General features: G+C 48.1%; 1 protein-coding gene across 1 annotated transcript; it reads left to right on the forward strand.

The window, feature by feature from the left end:
• Positions 1 to 5,371: 5,371 nt before the first annotated feature.
• On the forward strand, positions 5,372 to 17,989 carry SLAMF7 (SLAM family member 7). Its single transcript, XM_023760702.1, has 7 exons — positions 5,372 to 5,396; positions 8,957 to 9,289; positions 11,954 to 12,226; positions 12,690 to 12,797; positions 13,232 to 13,332; positions 15,235 to 15,297; positions 16,095 to 17,989. The coding sequence occupies exons 1-7, from the start codon at positions 5,372 to 5,374 to the stop codon at positions 16,164 to 16,166; spliced, it is 975 nt and encodes a 324-aa protein (XP_023616470.1). The 3' UTR covers positions 16,167 to 17,989.
• Positions 17,990 to 19,424: the final 1,435 nt, after the last annotated feature.

Genomic DNA, 19,424 nt, shown 5'->3' on the forward strand with positions numbered 1-19,424 from the left:
ACAGATTTTTGAAAGTCTCACTCAGTTCCTTGAAGCTGTCATTCATTCCATTGAAGCTTGCATTAAGATCCTTGAGCAACCTTCTAGCCATTGTTTTGAACTCTGTATCTAGTAGTTTGCTTGCTTTCATTTCTTTCAATTGTGACATGTTTCCTTGAGCTGCTTCCCTGTGTTTGTTTCTCTATATTAGGTAGATCTGATATGTCTTCCAGACTTGGAAAAGTGGCCTTGTGTAGTAGGTGTCCTGTAGGGCCCAGTGGCTCAGCCTCCCCAGTCACCTGAGCTGGGCACTCTAGGTGTGCCCCTGTGTGGGCTGTGTGCACAGTCTTGTTGTGGTTGAGCCTTGATTGCCATTGGCATCACTGGAAGGAATTGGCCTCCAGGCCAACTGGCTGTGAGGACCAGCTTCATCTACAACGGAAGAGCTGCTATGCAGCAGACACCCTATGGAGCAGGACTTTAGTGGGGCTTTGGTGCTTACTGAGTCTGCCCCTTGAATGTGATGCTTGTGGATGTGTAGAGTTGTAATCTGGTACAGTCTGAAGCTGTCTACCAGGTTCACTGGCTCTGGGGCCTCCAGGGAGGTGCAAAGTCAGCCACTGCCTGGGGTCATCCAGGGGGAGCTACAGAGAGATCTGCAGATGGCTGCTATTTGTATTGGGCTAGAAAGTGTCCAGGTGAGACCCAGCTGTGAAATAAGGCAGGTTGGTGCTAGGTCTTAGGCCTATTATTGAAAGGTTTGGGGCACATTGACTCCAGCTGCTACTCGTTTAGAGATTTTAGAAAAGTCTGAAACCTGAGCCAGCTCAGGCCATTCATATGAAAAAGTAGCTGCAAACAGCTTGGGTGGGGTTGCAAATTGGATGAGGCGGAGTCTCAGAGAATCACCAGGGTGGAGCGAACTGTGTGGACCATGCTGATGAAGCCTCGGATAGGGCCACCAGTCAGCTTTGCAATGGAGGAGGTCCCAGCACAGGAACAATGACCCCTATGAGCACTCCTGTCTGGAAGAAAGCTGCGCCCAAAACTCCCACCCGGCTAGACAGTTCAGTTCCTCTCCGTATGTCACTGGATCTCCCCCAAGCCACTACCTGGTGCTGGAGCTCAGAGGAAGTGGAACCATGTAAGTTTGTTGGGCCCTTGAAGAGGAACACCTGACACTTCAGCAGCCTTCATGTCAATCAGCCACAGTTCCCGCTGGTTTTTATAGCCAGAAGTTACAGGAACTTATTTTCCCAGCTCTGGACTCTGGGCTGGGGGTCTGGTGTGGGGCTAGGATCCCTTGCTTCTCTAGGTAGGCCTTGGAGATATCCCTCTCAATTAAAGAAATGACACAGGGGGGTGTCAGACCAGCCCATTCCCAGCCTCTGCCCCCTACCAGACTCAATGAGCTTTCTTCTTTACTCCTCTAGTTGTAGGATTTGCATTCAGCCAGATTTCAGGCAGTTCTGAATGTTGGTTGTTCTATATTTTAATTGTAATTTTGATGTAGTTGTGGGAGGCAGCATTTACCTAGGCCACCATCTTTGTTCTCTAATTTTATCTCTTAAACCAAATAATTTTGTTTGTTTTGTTAATCCTCATCCGAGGATATTCCATTGTCTTTATTTTTTTTTATTTTTTTTTATTTTTTAGAGAGAGAGTGGAAGGGAGGAGTATGGAGAGAGAGAGAGAGAGAGAGAGAGATCTATTGGTTACTTCTCACACTTGTGAACCGGGTAGGTGCCCTTAGCTGGGAATCAAACCCCTAACCTTTCCGTGCACAGGCCCATGCTTTAACCACTGAGCTACACCAGCCAGGACTTAACCCAAGCAATCTAATCATTCCCTATGTAGAAAACAAACTGATATTGGCCCTAGCCAGTTTGGCTTATGGATAGAGAATCAGCCTGTGGACCAAAGTGTCCCAGGTTCAATTCCAGTCAAGGGCACATACCTTAGTTGCAGGGCTGCAGGCTTTTTCCTGGCCTGGGCCCTGGCCAGGGCTTGTGCAGGAGGCAACCAGTCGATGTGTTTCTCTCACATTGATGTTTCTCTTTGTCATTCCTTCTCTCTTCCACTCTCCCTAAAAATAATAATAATAATAATGGAAAAATATCCTAGGGTCAAGATTAACCAAAAAGAAAAAGGAAGAAAAAGAAAACTAACTCATATTGTAGGTACTTTTTGTTTAAGGCCATGAAGGACTGGAAACTTCCTCCACCTGACACAGTACTCTAGTCTGAACATTTTACTATCCTCGGGGATCTCAGAACAGATCAGGAGCTCCATAAGTTAGGAGTATACCTCCGGTCATCAGACTCCTGGGGGACCTCCAGCAGATGTCTCTCTGAAGATCTGACAGAACTGATTTGTTTACTTGAGCCCCAAGCCTGCGTGAAGTGATCTGCCCAAGACCACACCCAGTCCTTTCTTCCCCACCACCTGGCCTCACCAACTGTTCAGCCTGCGCGGATCCTCGCCCTCCTTGAGTTCATTAGAAGTTTATATGTTTAGGAAGCCCCTGGTTCTAAGCAGTTAATCCTAAAGTGGGTTCTCACCTTATAAACTTTCCCCCCTGATCAGAAATGGTGATTAAAGTGAGACTTAGAGAAGGGGAAGTGGGGAGGACATGGCAGGGGCTTACCTAAAACCCGAACTGTGGACACACTTGGGGGAATAGGTTAAGGGGTGGAGCTGATAACCCAAGTACAGGAAAGTGGCAAAGGGAGGAAGCTCTTTCTACTATGGAGGGCGTCTTAAAGCGGACTCCTCTGATACCAAGAATATCAGTGACTTGGCTAAAGCAGAAGGCAAAGTGTCTCCTGCCCCAGCTCCCTTCACCTCTGAAGGCAGGAATATTAGTGAATATTCCCTGCATGGTGTGAAGTAATCAACGACTGGTCTATAGGCATCAGGTTCCAGACCAACCTTCTGAAAAGCTTACCTTGCCAAGAAGCGATGCCAAAACTGAAATCTGTGTTTTTTGTTCAGTTTTAGCCATCCTTATGAAAATGAGACCAAAAAAAGAGAAGTTCTAAGGTCTGTTTCTTATAAACACCCCGCCCCTCCCCCCCAACGCCGCTTCACCTGCTTCCCACCATGTTTTAGATTGCTCTGTACTTCCCAAAACCATATGCACACTTCCTCCTCCCCCAAATCCTGGCCAATAAATAAAGGTTGTTCTTTTTCTCCTATGAAAGTTGAGACGACCGAAACTCAAAGTGGTCAGCGGTGAGGCGGTAGTGGACAGCACGCAGACCTCCGAGACAGAGGAATTAACTAACTTCTCCCACTTCTCTCATTTTCAAGTTTGGGGACTTGGGAACGTCACTTAGCATGTTGGAGCCCCAGTGTCCTCAACTATAACGTGGAGCTTCACCTCTATCTCATGGAATTGCTTTGAGGATGAAGAAAGATAATGCCCTTTAAACTAGTGTTGTTATTATGAAGGAACCAGAAGGAAACCCAGCTCTCCTGACTTCCAGTTAACCCAGAGCTCTAAAGTGTTCCCAGCACTCCACGTGCCTGGCAGGAGAAGCCAGCTCCGCCCCTCCTGGGTGATCTGGAACCAAGTGCCTGTAGACTTTGGCTAATTCACAGCAAAAGGCTATGGCCAATAACCACCCCGAAGAACACCTCCTTCTGAAGAATTTAAAGTAAAAGATAAATGACTGGTGGGTTTTTACTGGGTGGGTGTGAGAAAGAGCTGGAGACTTCCTCGGGGAAGGGCTTTGAGCTGGGCTTTATGGGTCTTGAATATGGTTAGAGAAGCCGAGAGAAAGACTCAGCACAAACAAAAGCGTGTGAGGTGGAAGGTAAATGGGATCCGGTGAGGACAGGGAACTGGCTGCTTGTCTGGTGGCAGTAGGTGGGTGGCAGTCTGGGGTTCCTATCTTCCCACAGCATCGTATGGTCATCCTGGCCTTAGAGCAAATATCCTGGGCTTCTCTCAGATACAATCAACCCAGGTTATGTGGGAGCCCTGAATCAATTACCATGCCTGAGGAAGGCTGCCACCAAGCTGGGAGCCTGCCATTCTTACCCAACCACCTGGATGCCACACAACGAAGAAGGGGTGAAATGGATGCAAATGAGGGAAGTTACACCATTCATGCACTGACACTGGCGTGATGGTCAGATGAGTGTCATGAGGCCAAATCTTCTCAGGTCTTGTAGCCACTCATGCTCTAGAATCAGCTGATCCCACAGTCATGTCTAGTCCCCCAATTGTATTTTCCCCCCAAGCACTGGATACTCTCCTTTTTATAGCACACACTTAATTATTAGATGACAATCTTCCAACCCCATGGCTGGCTTGCCCCCCAGTTCTATCCTCAGCTCCTAAACAGTGCCTGGCATAAATACAGAACCATAAAAAGTCTTGTTAAAGAAAGGAATGACTGAATGAGAAAAGCATGACCTACCTAGACATGGTAAACTCTGTAGGGTCACAGTGGCAGGCGGAGAAGCCATCACAGAAAGGAAAAATGCAGTCCATTTTGGGACAGTTGAGAAGTCTTTTATTTCTACATCACTTTTTATAGTAAATTGGAAAGAGAAAACAAAACTTGCTGGGACTTACCCCCTTTATTCTCTAAATTCACGTTTAGGGACTGGCATGGAGCTACTTTCTTCTTTCATGACCCCTCTTCCCTCCCTGAAGATACAATTAAGATAGAACAATAGACTCTATCTAGACTCATGTTGGCAATTTGTACTGTCATCCTCCAGTTTCATTTGAACTATAAATGTGGAGACATCCTATCTAATAATAGACAAACATGGTAATTAACCATACCTCCGACATGCTTCCCATCGGCTAATCAGGGCAAATTAACTGCCAATCAAGATGGCGGCCGGCAGCCAGGCAGCTGAAGAGAACAGGAGGCTTGCTTGCTCCAGTGAAGGAGGAAGCCAAGGTTCCCTGCCTGCCGCTGCTGGCCTCTGAGCTGCAATCTAAGCAACTATGTTGCAATTATAGAAGCTAAACAAACTCCAGAAACCTGCTTTCAGCCAGCCAGGCTTCAGCCAGCAGGACCGCAACAGTGTTTCAATTATAGAAGCCAAACAAACCCAGATCCCTGCTTTCGGCAGCCGAGGCCTCAGAGCTGGAGCCGAGCCTCAGAGCTAAAGCCGGCTCTCAGCTCCAGTGACAGCCATAGAAGGCAAATAAATCCCAGAATTAAAAAAAAAAAAGAAAAAAAGGAGAGGTTGGGAGCTTCAGTCACCTGCCAGCCTGAAAACAGCCCGATCCCCTCACCCAGACTGGCCAGGCACCCTAGTGGGAACCCCCACCCTGAAGGGGGTGTGACCAGCTGCAAACAGCCATCAGCCCGTCATCCAGGCTGGCCAGGCACCCCAGTGGGGACCCCCACCCTGAAGCAACAAGATGGCGGCTAATTTGCTTACTGAAGGTGGGTGGCAGTGGGCAAGGCTGTCTGCAGTCCGGGACCGGATCTGTGACCCTGCCGGGCAGGGGGCAGCACAGGAGGCTGTCTGCTGTCTCGGGACCTGGGATCTGTGACCCTGCCGGGCGGGGGCAGTGCTTGAGGCTGTCCAAAGGACAAGACATGGATCTGTGACCCTGCCGGGCGGGGGGCAGTGCTTGAGGCTGTCCACGGGACCAAGACACAGATCTGTGACCCTGCCAGGTGGGGGGCAGCGTTGAGGCTGTCCGTGGTCCCGGAACCTGGATCCGTGACCCTTCATGGCAGGGAGGCAGCTCACACGGGGCGGATCGGCGAGGGTAGGGCAGGCAGGACACCTGGCTTCTGCCCAGCCCCAGTCACTCTGGGCAGGTGAGCAGCGCAGAGAGCCTCTGGACAGGGGAGGCAGGCTGGTGGAGGGCGGCCTGTACTCCCCACATGGCGGTGGTGACAGCTGTGAGCGCGCCATGCAGAGCCTGCAGGCTGAGCTGAAGTAGCGCCTGCAGGCCATCAGCTCCCAGGAGTGGCTGTGCATGATCCGCCTCCTGGCCCAGAAGGTGCAGGATCGCAGGGACAGCCACCGTGGTGGGCCAGACTGATGTCCTTCTGACTGCACCACGGGGGTTTGTGGATCTGCAAAGCCATAGGCCCCCAGTGTGCACATCCCCCCCTGGCGTGCTAACATCCCCCAGCACACTGTCACCCTCCCACACCTGCAACAGTTGCAAACCAAGGCGTGCACAAGTTCCCCCCGCCTCTCCACCGCACTTCCATCACCCAGCATGCCTAAAACCCCCACAGGATGTGCACACATCCCCTCTGATGCGCCCACGTCCTTTGGAGAGTGTCTGGGTGTTCTGGGTGCTGAGGGTGGGCGCCTGTGAAATGACAGTGAGAGGGTGGAGTGGTGATACCCTGTTCCCACGGAGGCCAGTGCAGCTACAAGATCACCTCTGGGGAGTTAATGCAGTTGCTGAGGCAGGAGCAGGTGCAGACAGACACACCTGGTGGGCACGGGCGGCCCTCGCTGAGGTGCCTTCGGTCAGTGTTCAAGATCAAGAACCCAGAGGCAGAGAGGAGTTCCGTCCTCTCAGTGAAACAGTGGGATAGTCGGGGCGACTGTAGAGGAGGAATGTGCACTTTGGGTGCCAGCACCCATGAGTGAAGGCTGCCCTGACTGAGCCTCGCTTGCTTGGAGCCTAGCGCACTCCTGCCAGGCAGCGGGTGACAGGACGTGCTTTTCTGAATTAATGAGAGAAAACGTTGATTCTCCTGCTGCCCACGAAGGTGGAAAGTGAAGTGGGGAGACATGTGGGGAGTGAGCAAGGTTTTCTGTCTGGGGGTTCCAAATCTGCTGTTGGTTTCTTTCACCACTGACTAGAGATATACAGGGTGTCCCCCCAAAATGTATACACACTTTGAATACCTACTAATTCCAATGGTTTTAAGCATAAGAAAGGAACAACAATGGAGCTGTTATCTGTTAAAAGTGTGGGCACAAACAGGTAGTTGGACATTCCCTGAGGGGTCTCAGATTGGAGAGGGTGAAGGCCAGACTGAGGGGCCCCTTCCCCCCCCCAACCCAAGTGCACGAATTTCGTGCACCGGGCTACTAGTCTAAATATATATAAAAAGCCAGTGTCCATGACGACCAGGACGACCAAATGACCAGTCACAATGAGGTGCATTGAGGACCTCTCGGTCCCTCCCCCATGGCCCACAGGCTCTGACTGCAGCAAGGCAGGTGGTGGACGGGCAGGGCAGCAAGCATTGTGAGCAGTGGCGGGTGGGTGGGCTGGGGGTGGGTGGGTGGGTGTGCTGTGAACAGCAGCAGGCTACCACAGGTGACTTTGCACGCTGGGCCTCTAGTTTTCTTATATCACCACATAATTTATATCTTTTGACATTTACCCTCAGAATGTAGCACCTCTCCATGTGTGAAGTGAAAAAGGTAGTTGTTTAGAGCTTAAAAGTGTGCTAAAGCACAAAAGCCCATACTTACAGTTTTGTCACCTCCCTGATTGGTCAAGAAAAAATAACTCCTAGTTGCCCTAAATGCAAAAATTACACCTACTTGAGAGCAAGTGATGCCCAACCTTTATTTGACTGTAAAATATTAATTCCTTCATCTCAATTGTTGAAGTGAAAGAATAAATGCATTAACTGATCCATCAATAATTAAAAATAAAATTGATTTCATCTGTAACATTTACTGGGACTACTTTGGTACCCTTGAGATGATCAGAGAGCAACTGAAAAACCATCCTACCTTAGAATTAAGGAGGCAGGGAGAGCAGCTGTTTGAAAATCAGATTCCTTAACAGGATGATTTAATAAAGGCCTGAGGGACTCAAAGAATATATCCACTGACCAATAAATTATAGGGAGAATAATGTGTGTGTTTTGTGCATGTGTGAGTGTTTTCTGCTTTTTGAAAGTACTCAACATTGCATTTATTTATTTATCTTTAACTTATCTTTATTATTGAAAGTATTACAGGTGACCCCTTTTCCCCCTATTGACACCCTCCACCCACACCCACAGCCACCACCCTCCTCCCCCCTCCCCCCAGAGGAGAATAATGTTTGAAAACAGGAATCGCCTCCTAAAAGACATTTACCCAGGGAGAGGAACAAGTTCTTTTAAAAATAAATTTAGCAAAAATGTTGGTCAAGATCCAAGACCTATAATCAAGGGACTAGGTCAACATTTGGTAGCATCAGATTCTCTCTCTCCCCTCATCCCCCATTGATTTTTAGAGAGAATGGATAGGAGAGAGGGAGGGGGAGAGAGAGAAACATTAATGTGAGACAAACATATCAATCAGTTGCCTCCCACACATGGCTCGACCTGGGCTGGGATTCTGCAACCCAGGTATGTGCCCTTGATCAGGAATCGAACCCGAGACCCCCTTAGTCTGAAGGCAGAGCTCTAACCATTGAGATCAACCAGCCAGGGGGGCATCAGGTTCTCTTACTCTCAAGTACTGGGAGAGCAGCTGATGCTTAAGGGAAGGTCACCAAAAGACATAAAAGGGAAATCGGGATGCTCAATTGCACTCTACCATAAGAGAGAAAGGTAACTGGTCCTCAGATTTCTAAGCTATCACTATCAAGAGGCACTTACAGCTTACCTCCCACTGTTCTGATCTGTGCTTGAAAACCTCTGCCCCATGTCAGGAAGGCTCTCCTTCCTCACCTGCATCTAGTTCGGCTCTCCCAGGAGCAGTGGGCAAGGACTTGGACTGTAACCTCCCAGTTCTCCTCCTCCAGGAGCGTGTCAGGGGTGGAGTGGGGTCTTGTGTCTGCCTCGGAGCTTTGTCTCCAGCCAGAGGCCTCTGGGAGTGCGGTGGTTCACCGGAGCCACTCCTTTCAGGAAGAGTTCTGACCTCAATGCCTTCCTATGAATAAGATTCCAAGAGGTTTCCCAGGGGCCGGGCGGGTTGGACGGAGCGACTTTCTTGGGACCTTTCTAGAGCCCAAAGGGGCTGAGTCATTGGTGGAAAGGGCAGGGACTCACGTTTATTTTATGGTTCTCTGTGTCTGCAGGGCCCGCAGCCTCTGGAGCCCAGCAGGAGCTGGTGGGTGCCGTCGGTGGGTCTGTGACTTTCCCTCTGACACACTCAGTAGATCGGATTGACAGCATTATCTGGATCTTTAAAAGTACTACTCTTATCACCATACAGCCAACAACGACAAACAAACCAGACACTGTCATAGTGACTAAAAATCATGACAAGGGAAGGGTAGGCTTCTTGCACGGGAACTACTCCCTGAAGCTCAGCAAACTGAGTAAGAATGACTCAGGTGCCTACTCTGTCCAAATACACAGCTCGTCCCTCCAGGAGCCCTTCACCCAGGAGTATGGGCTGCGTGTCTATGGTGAGTACAGTGACTGCCCTGGTAAAGTGGTAAACTCCCTGATATTGGGGATGTGTAAGCAAAGGCAGGATAAACACTTGGCAAGAATGTGGAAGATGGAACTCCTGCGATGGCTGAAGTGAGGTCCCCTTCTACTCAGAGATCCTGTAAGAGGAAGTGTGTGCAGCAGGTGGGTGAAATGGGAAGTGCAATCACACAGGTCAAATGCTGGCTTCTCTGTTTACTAGTTGCATGGTCTTAGCCAAGTTACTTAATCTCTCTGAAACTTAGTTTCCGTAATTGTAATGGAGAGGAAAGTGATGCCTGTTGTAGAAAGATTATCAGGTATAAACATCAATCACACCTCTTTCTCTACAGATACCAATCAATTGAGAAATAGATACAAAAATTGAAAGAAAGATAAAAATAGCTTTATTTTGCCTTGTCTAGGTGGCTCAACTGGTTGGGCATCTACGCTCACACTGAAAGATTGTAGGTTTGATTCCCAGTCAGGACTCATACCTAGAATAGGAGTTCGATCCCCGGTGGGAGCAAGTACTTGAGGCAACCAATTGATGTTTCTATATCTATATCTATATCTATATCTATATCTATATCTATATCTATGTCTATATCTATATCTATATCTATATCTATATCTATATCTATATCTATATCTATCTCTCTCTTTTTCTTCCCTTCCTCTCTTTCTAAAAATCAATAAAAACATATCCTTGGGAGAGGATTATAAAAAATAATTTTAAAAAAGCTTTATTTTTTTTCTTTTAAAGCAATCTAGGAGAAATATTTTTTTCCCAAGTCTAGACCTTGGAGCCCATTCAAGAAAGATGAATTTACAAAACAATTATTCAACCAGCTAGCTACAAGAATAGCTGCCTCACTCACTGAGATGCAATATCACAGACACCAGGAGATGGCCTTCCAGGTTTGCTTGTAGGAGGTAGGCCAGTGGTCTGCAAACCGCAGCTCGCGAGCCACATGAGGCTCTTTGGCCCCTTGAGTGTGGCTCTTCCACAAAATACCATGTGCGGGTGCGCACGTACAGTGCAATTGAAACTTCGTGGCCCATGAGCAGAAGTCGGTTTTTGGCCTGGGCGGGTCTATTTTGAAGAAGTGGCGTTAGAAGAAGTGGGGGTACTTTCGCTAAGATCGACTCCTCAGATTGAGGACGTTTTTAGCAAAGACCAGCTTAGGAGAACCCTCATTAAGTTAATAACAATGTACCTACCTATATAGTTTTAAGTTTAAAAAATTTGGCTCTCAAAAGAAATTTCAATCATTGTACTATTGATATTTGGCTCTGTTGACTAATGAGTTTGTCGACCACTGAGCTAGGTGAAGGGGGGAAAAGGCAAACCACATTAACAGCAATCTTCACAGTTCAACCACACGTACAGAGATGCAGATGATAGAAGTCAGACTCTCACCATCTCAGCAATGAACCCATTGCTCATCCTCTGAGGGAGAGGAGTGGGCACCGAGTAGGGAAGGGCCCCAGAAGTGTTGTTCATCCGGAAGAGTTCAGGGAAAGTCTCTTCAAGGAAGCCTAAGGACAAAGAAATGGAGAGCCTCTAAAAAAGATAAAATTAGCTAACATCTAAAATACATTGAACACAATGCTTGCCATACGGCTGGGCTTAGTAACTGGAAGCTGCATTCTTATGGACTTGTTATTATTTACGAGAGGCCCTGTGCATGAAATTCATGCACAGGGGAGGGGAGGGTCCCTCAGCCCTGCCTGCACCCTCTTGCAATCCGGGACACCTTGCGGGATGTCCAACTGCCAGTTTGACATCCAAACTGGCAGTTGGACATCCTCTCACAATCTGGGACCACTGGTTCCTAACTGCTGGTGTGCCTGTCTGCCTGACCGCCCCTAACCACTCTGCCTGCCTGCCTGATCACCCCTAACCACTCTGCCTGCCTGATCTCCCCTAACTACTCACCTGCCTGCCTGATTGCCCCTATCTGCTTGCCTGCCTGCCTGATTGCCCCTCACTGCTCACCTGACTGCCTGATCACCCCTAACCCCTCTGCCTGCCTGCCTGATTGCCCCTAACCCCTCTGCCTACCTGCCTCAACATCCCTAACCACTCACCTGCCTGCCTCATCACCCCTAGCCACTTGCCTGCCTGCCTGGTCACCCCTAACCACTTGCCTGCCTGCCTGATCACCTCTAACCACTTGACTGCCTGCCTGATTGCCCCTAACCCCTCTGCCTGCCTACCTGCCTGATTGTCCCTAACCACTCACTTGCCTGTCTGATCACCCCTAACCACTCTGCATGCCTTCCTGATCACCCCTAACTGCTCGCCTGCCTGATCATCCCTAACTGCCTCTGCCTCGGCCCCCACCACCATGGCTTCCTCCAGAAGGACATACGGAATGACATCTGGAAGGTTGTTTGGCTGTCCAGTCTAATTAGCATATTATGCTTTTATTATTATAGATCTTACTATTGTAGTTGTTGCTGTATAGCTGTGGACAAGCAGACCTAGATAGTTCTCTTTTCCAGATAAGAATGAGAATTCTGCTCTAAATCGCCACTTCTGCTCCACTCTGCAGCACCTCAAAGAGGTTCAGGTCCAGGGCTTATAGAATAATTTAGAAAAAGAGTGCTATAGGCATAGTTGCCACCCTTGGTTGTCCATTTCTCTTTTATAGAGCACCTATCAAAGCCCAAAATCACCTTGGGTCTGAAGAGCAATAAAAATGGCACCTGTGTGACCAACCTGACATGCTTCCTGGAACGGGGAGGAGAGGATGTGACTTACAGCTGGAAGACCCTGGGGAAGACCTCCAATGAGTCCCATAATGGTTCCGTCCTCCCCATAACCTGGACGCTGAGGGAAAAGGACATGACCTTCATCTGCATGGCCAGGAACCCCATTAGCAGCAACTCTTCAAACCTCATCTTTGCCCGGAAGCTCTGTGAAGGTGACTGTCTCTCCCCTTTCTCTAGAATCCTATAGTCTCGGGAGCTATGCCTTCTTTAGCTCCTGGTCCCCATGGGAATGGGCCCTGTGTAAAAACTGGAGGCCCCTGGGAAGTCACCAGACTGGGAGAAAAGTAGCAGTTGCTCTAAAAGTTGGGTTATTTTCTTTTTTTTTTTTTAAATATATTTTTTATTGATTTTTTACAGAGAGGAAGGGAGAGAGATAGAGAGTTAGAAACATCGATGAGAGAGAAACATCGATCAGCTGCCTCCTGCACATCTCCCACTGGGGATGTGCCTGCAACCCAGGTACATGCCCTTGACCGGAATTGAACCCGGGATCTTTTCAGTCCGCAGGCCGACGCTCTATCCACTGAGCCAAACCGGTTTCGGCTAAAAGTTGGGTCATTTTCCATAGCTAACCCTGCTTCCTTCCCTGTGTCTCCACCCATTCTCTCTTTAAAGGTATTGCTGGTGACTTAGATTCCACCATGGGCCTGTGGATTTCCTCGCTGCTCATTGTCCTTGTACTGGTGTTAATTATTTTGACTATGTGGAAACAAATAAGAAAAGGTAGAGCATGTACCATTTTTGTCTTCGCCCTCATTCATGCACTTTCTCCCTCATTAATTCAACAAACTGGTGGTAGGCCTAAGGATACAGAAATGAAGAGGCCCTACTCTCTGCCTCAAGGAGAACACCATCAGCCTGCATCCCTTAGTTCTGGCTTCCCTCCTAAGGCCAAGGTCCTTCCAGTTCTCTCCCCAGTGCCTACCCCTTTCAGAGCCTGGGAAGTAATGAGGGTAACCAGAAAATCCTGGGATTTTCCTGGGGTTAGCACTTAAAGTCCCATTCCCTGGGGGAAAAAAAACAACAACAAACCTTTAGTTACAGGTAAACCAGTATAATTGGTCACTCTCAGTAGGTTGTCAGATGGGGTGGTGAGCCAATGGGGGTGGTGAGTGGAAGGAGGGGCCAGCTCTGATTCTCTTCCAACTTGGTTGTAGAGTCCACTGAAGAGAAGAAAATGGACACTCATCCAGAAATTCCTAACTGCTACCCCCCTTCTGGAGAGACCGCAGAGTATGATACAATCTCTAACCCAAATGTGAGTCCATTCGTATATTTTTGGGGGCTTTATCCTCCTCTCTGAGGCCCTTCTTGTTTTACTGGAGATTTTCCCATGGATTTGAACAACATGGGAGATGAGGATATACAATCCTTGAAACCCAATGCACCGTGTCTCCCCTGAGTCCTTGTGGATTCTTTCTTATGCAGAAGCTGGTGCCCTCTGGGCCACCTGGTTCTGATCCAACTAGTAATGCTCACACTGTGATCTATGGAATTACCCCTTCTCTCACAGTTCACAACAGCTACTCAACAGGCCTTGTTCCTTTTGCATAGGACAACAAGTAGAGTAGTGTGGTTTTGACAGGATGTTTGAGTTGTGATGCCACTAGACTGGACATAGAGATGCCTTTTTCTCAAGAAGCCATCAGAAAAGGACTCAGAAGGCCCATGGTGGCTCTGGGCCACACTCAAGGCTTCCCAAGCGTGGGTCACCAAACTCCAGTCAATGAACACAAGGTTAATCCAAAGGAAACTCTTTGAAAAGAAGAGTATAAATATAAAGTTTTTCAAAAGCTAAATAAATAGAGGCAATCTGGAGACGTGAACTAGAGAACTTCAAAAGTCCTCCCCCCGCCCCCACCTCCTGCCCCCCCCACTACCGCCCCAGGAACAATCACTGTAGTCCAGGCTGGACTAGCTCCTTCACGGTCATAGAGGGCTTTCCCACACAGGCCGGTTTAATAAAAGGAGCACTTTAGAGCCTCCGAATGCCAGTGTGACTCCAGCCTCCTACTCTCACCTACAACTTTTCCAAGAGGAGACCTTACATGCCCTCTTCGAAGTTGTTAGTGTCCTGAGAGCTCTTTGCTCCTGTAGGGAGACTGCTCTGTGCTCCACTCAGCCCGACTTCTGTCAAAATTGATCACTTTATGGTTCATTCTCCCTGCTGGAGACACAGTCCCAGGAGACCACAGGACTGGATGTCCTGGGTGTTCGGGAATAAACTTCATTGATCCAGGGTAATTTTCACCAGCCCAGAAGGCACTTTTGTTATTGCTGTTATTGTTTTGTTTTATTCTGTCCCATCAGTCATCTTTGCTGACTGGTTCCAAAGGCCGTTTTGACTGATGACAAGGTTTATTTGCCACAATTAGCAATATGATTTCAAATTATCCTTTAATCACCTTGGAGGCTCATAGCTCATGAGACTTATATCTTACATATATATTTTTTAAAATATATATTTTTATTGATTTCAGAGAGGAAGGAAGAAGGAGAAAGAGAGATAGAAACATCAATGATGAGAGAGAATCAACAATCGGCTGCCTCCTGCACGCCCCCTACTGGGAATCAAGCCCGCAACCCGGGCATGTGCCCTTGACCAGAATCGAACCCAGGACCCTTTAGTCCGCAGGCCAACGCTCTATCCACTGAGCCAAACTGGCTAGTGCTAGATCTTACATATTTTAAGTTCACTTAAACACAACACAGTTTTAAAACAATCTGATTATTTTGTAAACAAGTTATTAATAATTATTTTTTTTAAATATATTTTATTGATTTTTTACAGAGAGGAAGGGAGAGAGATAGAGAGTTAGAAACATCGATGAGAGAGAAACATCGATCAGCTGCCTCCTGCACATCCCCTACTGGGGATGTGCCCGCAACCCAGGTACATGCCCTTGACCGGAATCGAACCTGGGACCCTTCAGTCCGCAGGCCGACGCTCTATCCACTGAGCCAAACCGGTTTCGGCAATAATTATAATTACAGACATCAACAAGAGCACTTCCCACTACCCATTCCTGTTCCAGAACCCTCTGTCCCTCTCACTTTCTCCTCCCTTCTCTGCTTTCTTTCCTTTGGGCTCTCGGCATCTCTTTGGCCTTGTTTATGTGACCCAGAAGATGGATGATGATTTCTTCTTTTTTTTAAATAGAAAACTATCCCAGAGGAAAATTCAGAACATCCTCTTTATTGCACAGTGCAAATACCCCAAAAGGTAAGAAGCATTAGAGCTGAGTTTCATCTTAGTTGTTCTATCACTTTTGCTAGTTCAAGCTTAGCTTAACATTTCTTGGGCCCCATTGATTTCATGTTTCCTGGTATGGCATTAGAAGTTCCCCAGGATGTCCCCATTCCCTTTGCTTACAATTACATAGGATATAGAGACTAGAAGAGAATTGTGTTTAGGAATCAAATGGGGGTAATGTGGAACAAACAGAGTAGGAGAGAGCTGCTAGGGAAGAATGGTAGCAAAATCAGCAGGACCCTGACTGGGGACACGGATAAGGTAGAAAAGGCTCTGGGGAGGCTGTGCCTGGGAGGAGACTCAGCTTGCTTCTGAGCCACCAGTTAACTGGAAGCAGGATAAGTTTGCTTTGCTTTTCTGTATTCTACCTATGATGCATCTGGTTTGCACACCCCCCTGAGTCTACCTACGAAGGCAGTAAGCTTTAAAGTTCATTCCTTCACAGATCGCACTTGGCAGAAGCAGTGATGCCTTCTGTCTGCCCTTCGGATCAGATCAGAATAGATGAGAATGGGGAAAGCAGTTTACTTAGTAGAAGGAAAGGTTGGTTCTGGTGGATTATTGGAGGAAAAGTTCAGCTCCTTAAGCATTCAACACGATAAATGTGGGTTAACCTCAAGGCATGGTTTCTCTAAGGTCGGAGTGATCACACGGTGGAGCAGGCGCAGTTGGGAGGCTTGGGTTAACCTTGGCAGTAAAGAGTATCTGTGAGGGGTATGGAAGCCTGCCTACCTTCAGCGCTCTACATTCTTGTGTTTGTTTGGCAGATGGAGAAACCCCACTCACTGCCCACATCGCCAGACACACCAAAGCTATTTATCTACGAGAAAGTCATCTAAACAGCACTGCACTCCCTCCTGTGTCATCCCAAAGAAAACAAACGAATTCACTGACATGACCAGAAAAACTGAGGAAGAAGAAAGAACACAGTTCCTTCCTGGAAAACTATCCTTTCGGCAGTTTCACCAGAACGCTAAAGCTTTGCACTCCCCAGGGAGCCACAGGTCTATTCCCACAGATTGGACAGAGAGGAGAATAGACACACGCCCAGTAAACTGAGGGTGACAAAAGGAACGTGCTTGCTGTCAGTCACACCTCAGAACAGCCCACTGGCCAGAATAGGTGTGGCCACCGCAAGGCATGTAACGTGGGTATTTATTCCCCTGAATAAAGACGCTCGCTCTCTTGGTTGCTCTTGACTCCTGACTTGTGGGGCTCTCTCGCTCCTGCGTCCTGCATTTGCCATGGCCATGTGGACCCCACACACAATGGACTGATGGACTGTCACTAGCCTGATGCTGAGCGGGACCCGGCTACAACATGGAACGGAAACCCTGGGCCCCAGTTCTGATTTAGCTTCACTGAAACCCCAGCTACACTTCCTCCAGGAAGGGAATGGGACCTTAGAAGCCCAGGGATGGAATTCCACACAAATAAAAGTCACTCATCCTCCCATGCAAGTCTTAGAAAATTCTTTTTCTTGAGATATCATAAGGACCCCACCCCCAGCACCTGAGAGGTCTCCTCAAACCCAGAAGATGTAATTACGTCTTCCTGGATATGTGACTGTGAACTTATCAGCCAAACCGAAGCAAGGAGCTTAGAAGTGTCTCTGCTGAAATACAAGTGCAGTGTCACACAAAGGAATGATGGCTTCATCCCAGGGCTTGGAAGTCAGGAATAGTCCAAGGGTCTGGTTGTCAAGAGGCAAACATGTACGAACAGCAGACATTCTCAGCAGAGGCAGACATAGCAGCCGGAAACAGATTCATTAACTAACTCCTTAACTGTGTGCCTGGCACTGTGCTGAGCTTACCCTGGTTTTGGCCAGTCATGCCCTCTGCTCTGGTGAAATTGGCCCCTCATGAACTATTTCTGTGGCAGTCCCAGGAGGCCTGGCCACAGATTCCCAACACACAGGACGTCAGCCACAGATCCACAGGACGTGGGGGTCAAAGTGCAGAGAAGGACAGAGAAGCCAGGTGGAAGACTGGGTTTAGCTGGACGGAAACTCAGAAGTGTGGCTGGAGGAGGTGGAGAAAAGGGAGCCCTCGTGCACTGCTGGTGGGAATGCAGACTGGTGCAGCCACTGTGGAGAGCAGTGCCAAGTTCCTCAAAAAGTTAAAAATGGAATTGCCTTTTGAGCCAGTGATCCCTCTTCTGGGAATATAGCGTTTCACAAAACACTGATGCGAAAAATTATGGACCAAAAAGGGCCACGGGCTAAACTTGACAAGCTCTGGGGAGGCCTCAGAAACCGAAAGTAAGCTCATAGAATGGTCTAAAATTAAAACTGTTGAACCGAGAGTTTATGGCAGGTGGTCTTGTCCTACGCTAGAATCTTCCCTGACAAAAGTCAATCTTCACCTTAGCTAAGACTGTCGTCTTTTTGCATCTAGAACAACATACCTGGTAAACATGCCTTTGCAGAAAACAAAGTAATTTCCCTTTGTCCGGACCCCTCAAAGCGCAGGCGCCACGGAGCAGAGCCAGAGATCACCAGTGGATTTCACGTAGCCCACTTCCGCTTTCTCTTTTGATAGTGATGTATATATAAAGCAGTGTGCTGAGCTGCCGTTTTCTGGAGCATTTCCTCAGTCTGTTGAGGTTTTGTTTGCCAGCAATCATTGTCAGCTTGGCTCAAATAAACTCATAAAAATTCTCTACAGTTTTGAATATTCTTATGCTGACAGAATATATGCACTCCTATTTAAAACAGCCAAGATCTGAAAACAGCCCAAGTGCCCATTAGTAGATGAGTTGGTACATTTACATGATGGAATACTACTGCCTCCCCCTGCTGGCGAGCCTGAGGACCACACCAGGGGGAGGATCCCAGAGGCGTGGGGGAACACCTCTACATTGGATCCTCTGGAGCAGTGGTTCCTCCATCTTGTCTTTTTATGTACATTACATAAAAAGTAGATAATTGGTACATTTACATAATGGAATACTACTCCGCCATCAAAAAGGGAGATCTTACCTTTTGCAACAGCAGGGATGGGCCTGGATTATTATGCCAAGGGAAATAGGCCAGTCAGAGAAAGAGAAAGACCGTATGATCTCATTTATCAGTGGAATCTAAGAAACAAAATAAACGGATGCACAAAACACAAATAGAGGCATTGATGCCTGGAATAGACGGACTTATCTCCTCCCATGCCTGTCACCCTGGAGTCTGAAAAGAGACTCTTCCTGCCCACCTTTGTGATGCTCCTAGTACTTTTGCAGGAGAGGACCCCTGCCCTGGCCCCTCACTGGCCTGCCAGGTCTGATTCTCATCCTGGTGCTGGTGGTTGAAGCCCGAGAGAGCCAGGACTCATCAGGGAACTGTTAGGGATGAGTCCTGACCGCCCCACTGTGCAGCCGGCAGGAGATGGCTCCTGACACATCGCTTGCAGACTCTTCTATGGAAATACTCCCAAAGGCCGACTGTTAACCAGGTAACCCCTGACCCTTACGTTTAGAGCATAACCCAAAGCAAGTAAAACATTTCTTTCAGTCTCTTCTTTCCTCTTTTAAAATTTGAACTCACGCTCGGCCGGCGTGGCTCAGTGTTTGAGCATCGACCTATGAACTGGGAGGTCAGGGTTTGATTCCTGGTCAGGGCACATGCCCGGGTTGCGGGCTCGATCCCCAGTGTGGGGTGTGTGCAGGAGGCAGCCAGTCAATGATTCTCTCTCATCATTGATGTTCCTAACTCTCTTCCTCTCCTTTCCTCTCTGAAATAAATACAAATATTTATTTTAAAAATAAAATAAAATTCAGCCGAAGCCGGTTTGGCTCAGTGGATAGAGCGTCGGCCTGCGGACTGAAAGGTCCTAGTAGTACTAATACTCCAGGAAGATATACTGTGCTACCTTGAGCTCCACTTGTCCTTGGCCCAATATTTAAACCACTTGGAGTCGCTGTATTATGTCCTCTCAGTCCTGCACAACCCCTTGCCATACAAACCACTATCCCCCTGGCAGATTTGAAAACAGGCTCAGAGAGGTTGTGCAGATTGCCCAAGGCAACACAGACAGTCACGGGTTGAACTGGGATTCAGATCCTGGTCCATCTGCCTCCAGATCCTTGTCCTATAATCATCATTTTTC

Source organism: Myotis lucifugus, unplaced genomic scaffold, assembly GCF_000147115.1.
Source record: "Myotis lucifugus unplaced genomic scaffold, Myoluc2.0 scaffold_190, whole genome shotgun sequence".
Classification (NCBI taxonomy): domain Eukaryota; kingdom Metazoa; phylum Chordata; class Mammalia; order Chiroptera; family Vespertilionidae; genus Myotis; species Myotis lucifugus.

What these genes read in the sequence shown, in the direction of transcription:
- SLAMF7 (XM_023760702.1), top strand. Translation starts at nt 5,372, where the DNA reads ATGGCGGCTAATTTGCTTACTGAAG. An exon ending in GTATGGGCTGCGTGTCTATG is followed by an intron (nt 9,290 to 11,953) that starts GTGAGTACAGTG and finishes TCTCTTTTATAG; the next exon opens with AGCACCTATCAAAGCCCAAA. An exon ending in CAGTGCAAATACCCCAAAAG is followed by an intron (nt 15,298 to 16,094) that starts GTAAGAAGCATT and finishes TTTGTTTGGCAG; the next exon opens with ATGGAGAAACCCCACTCACT.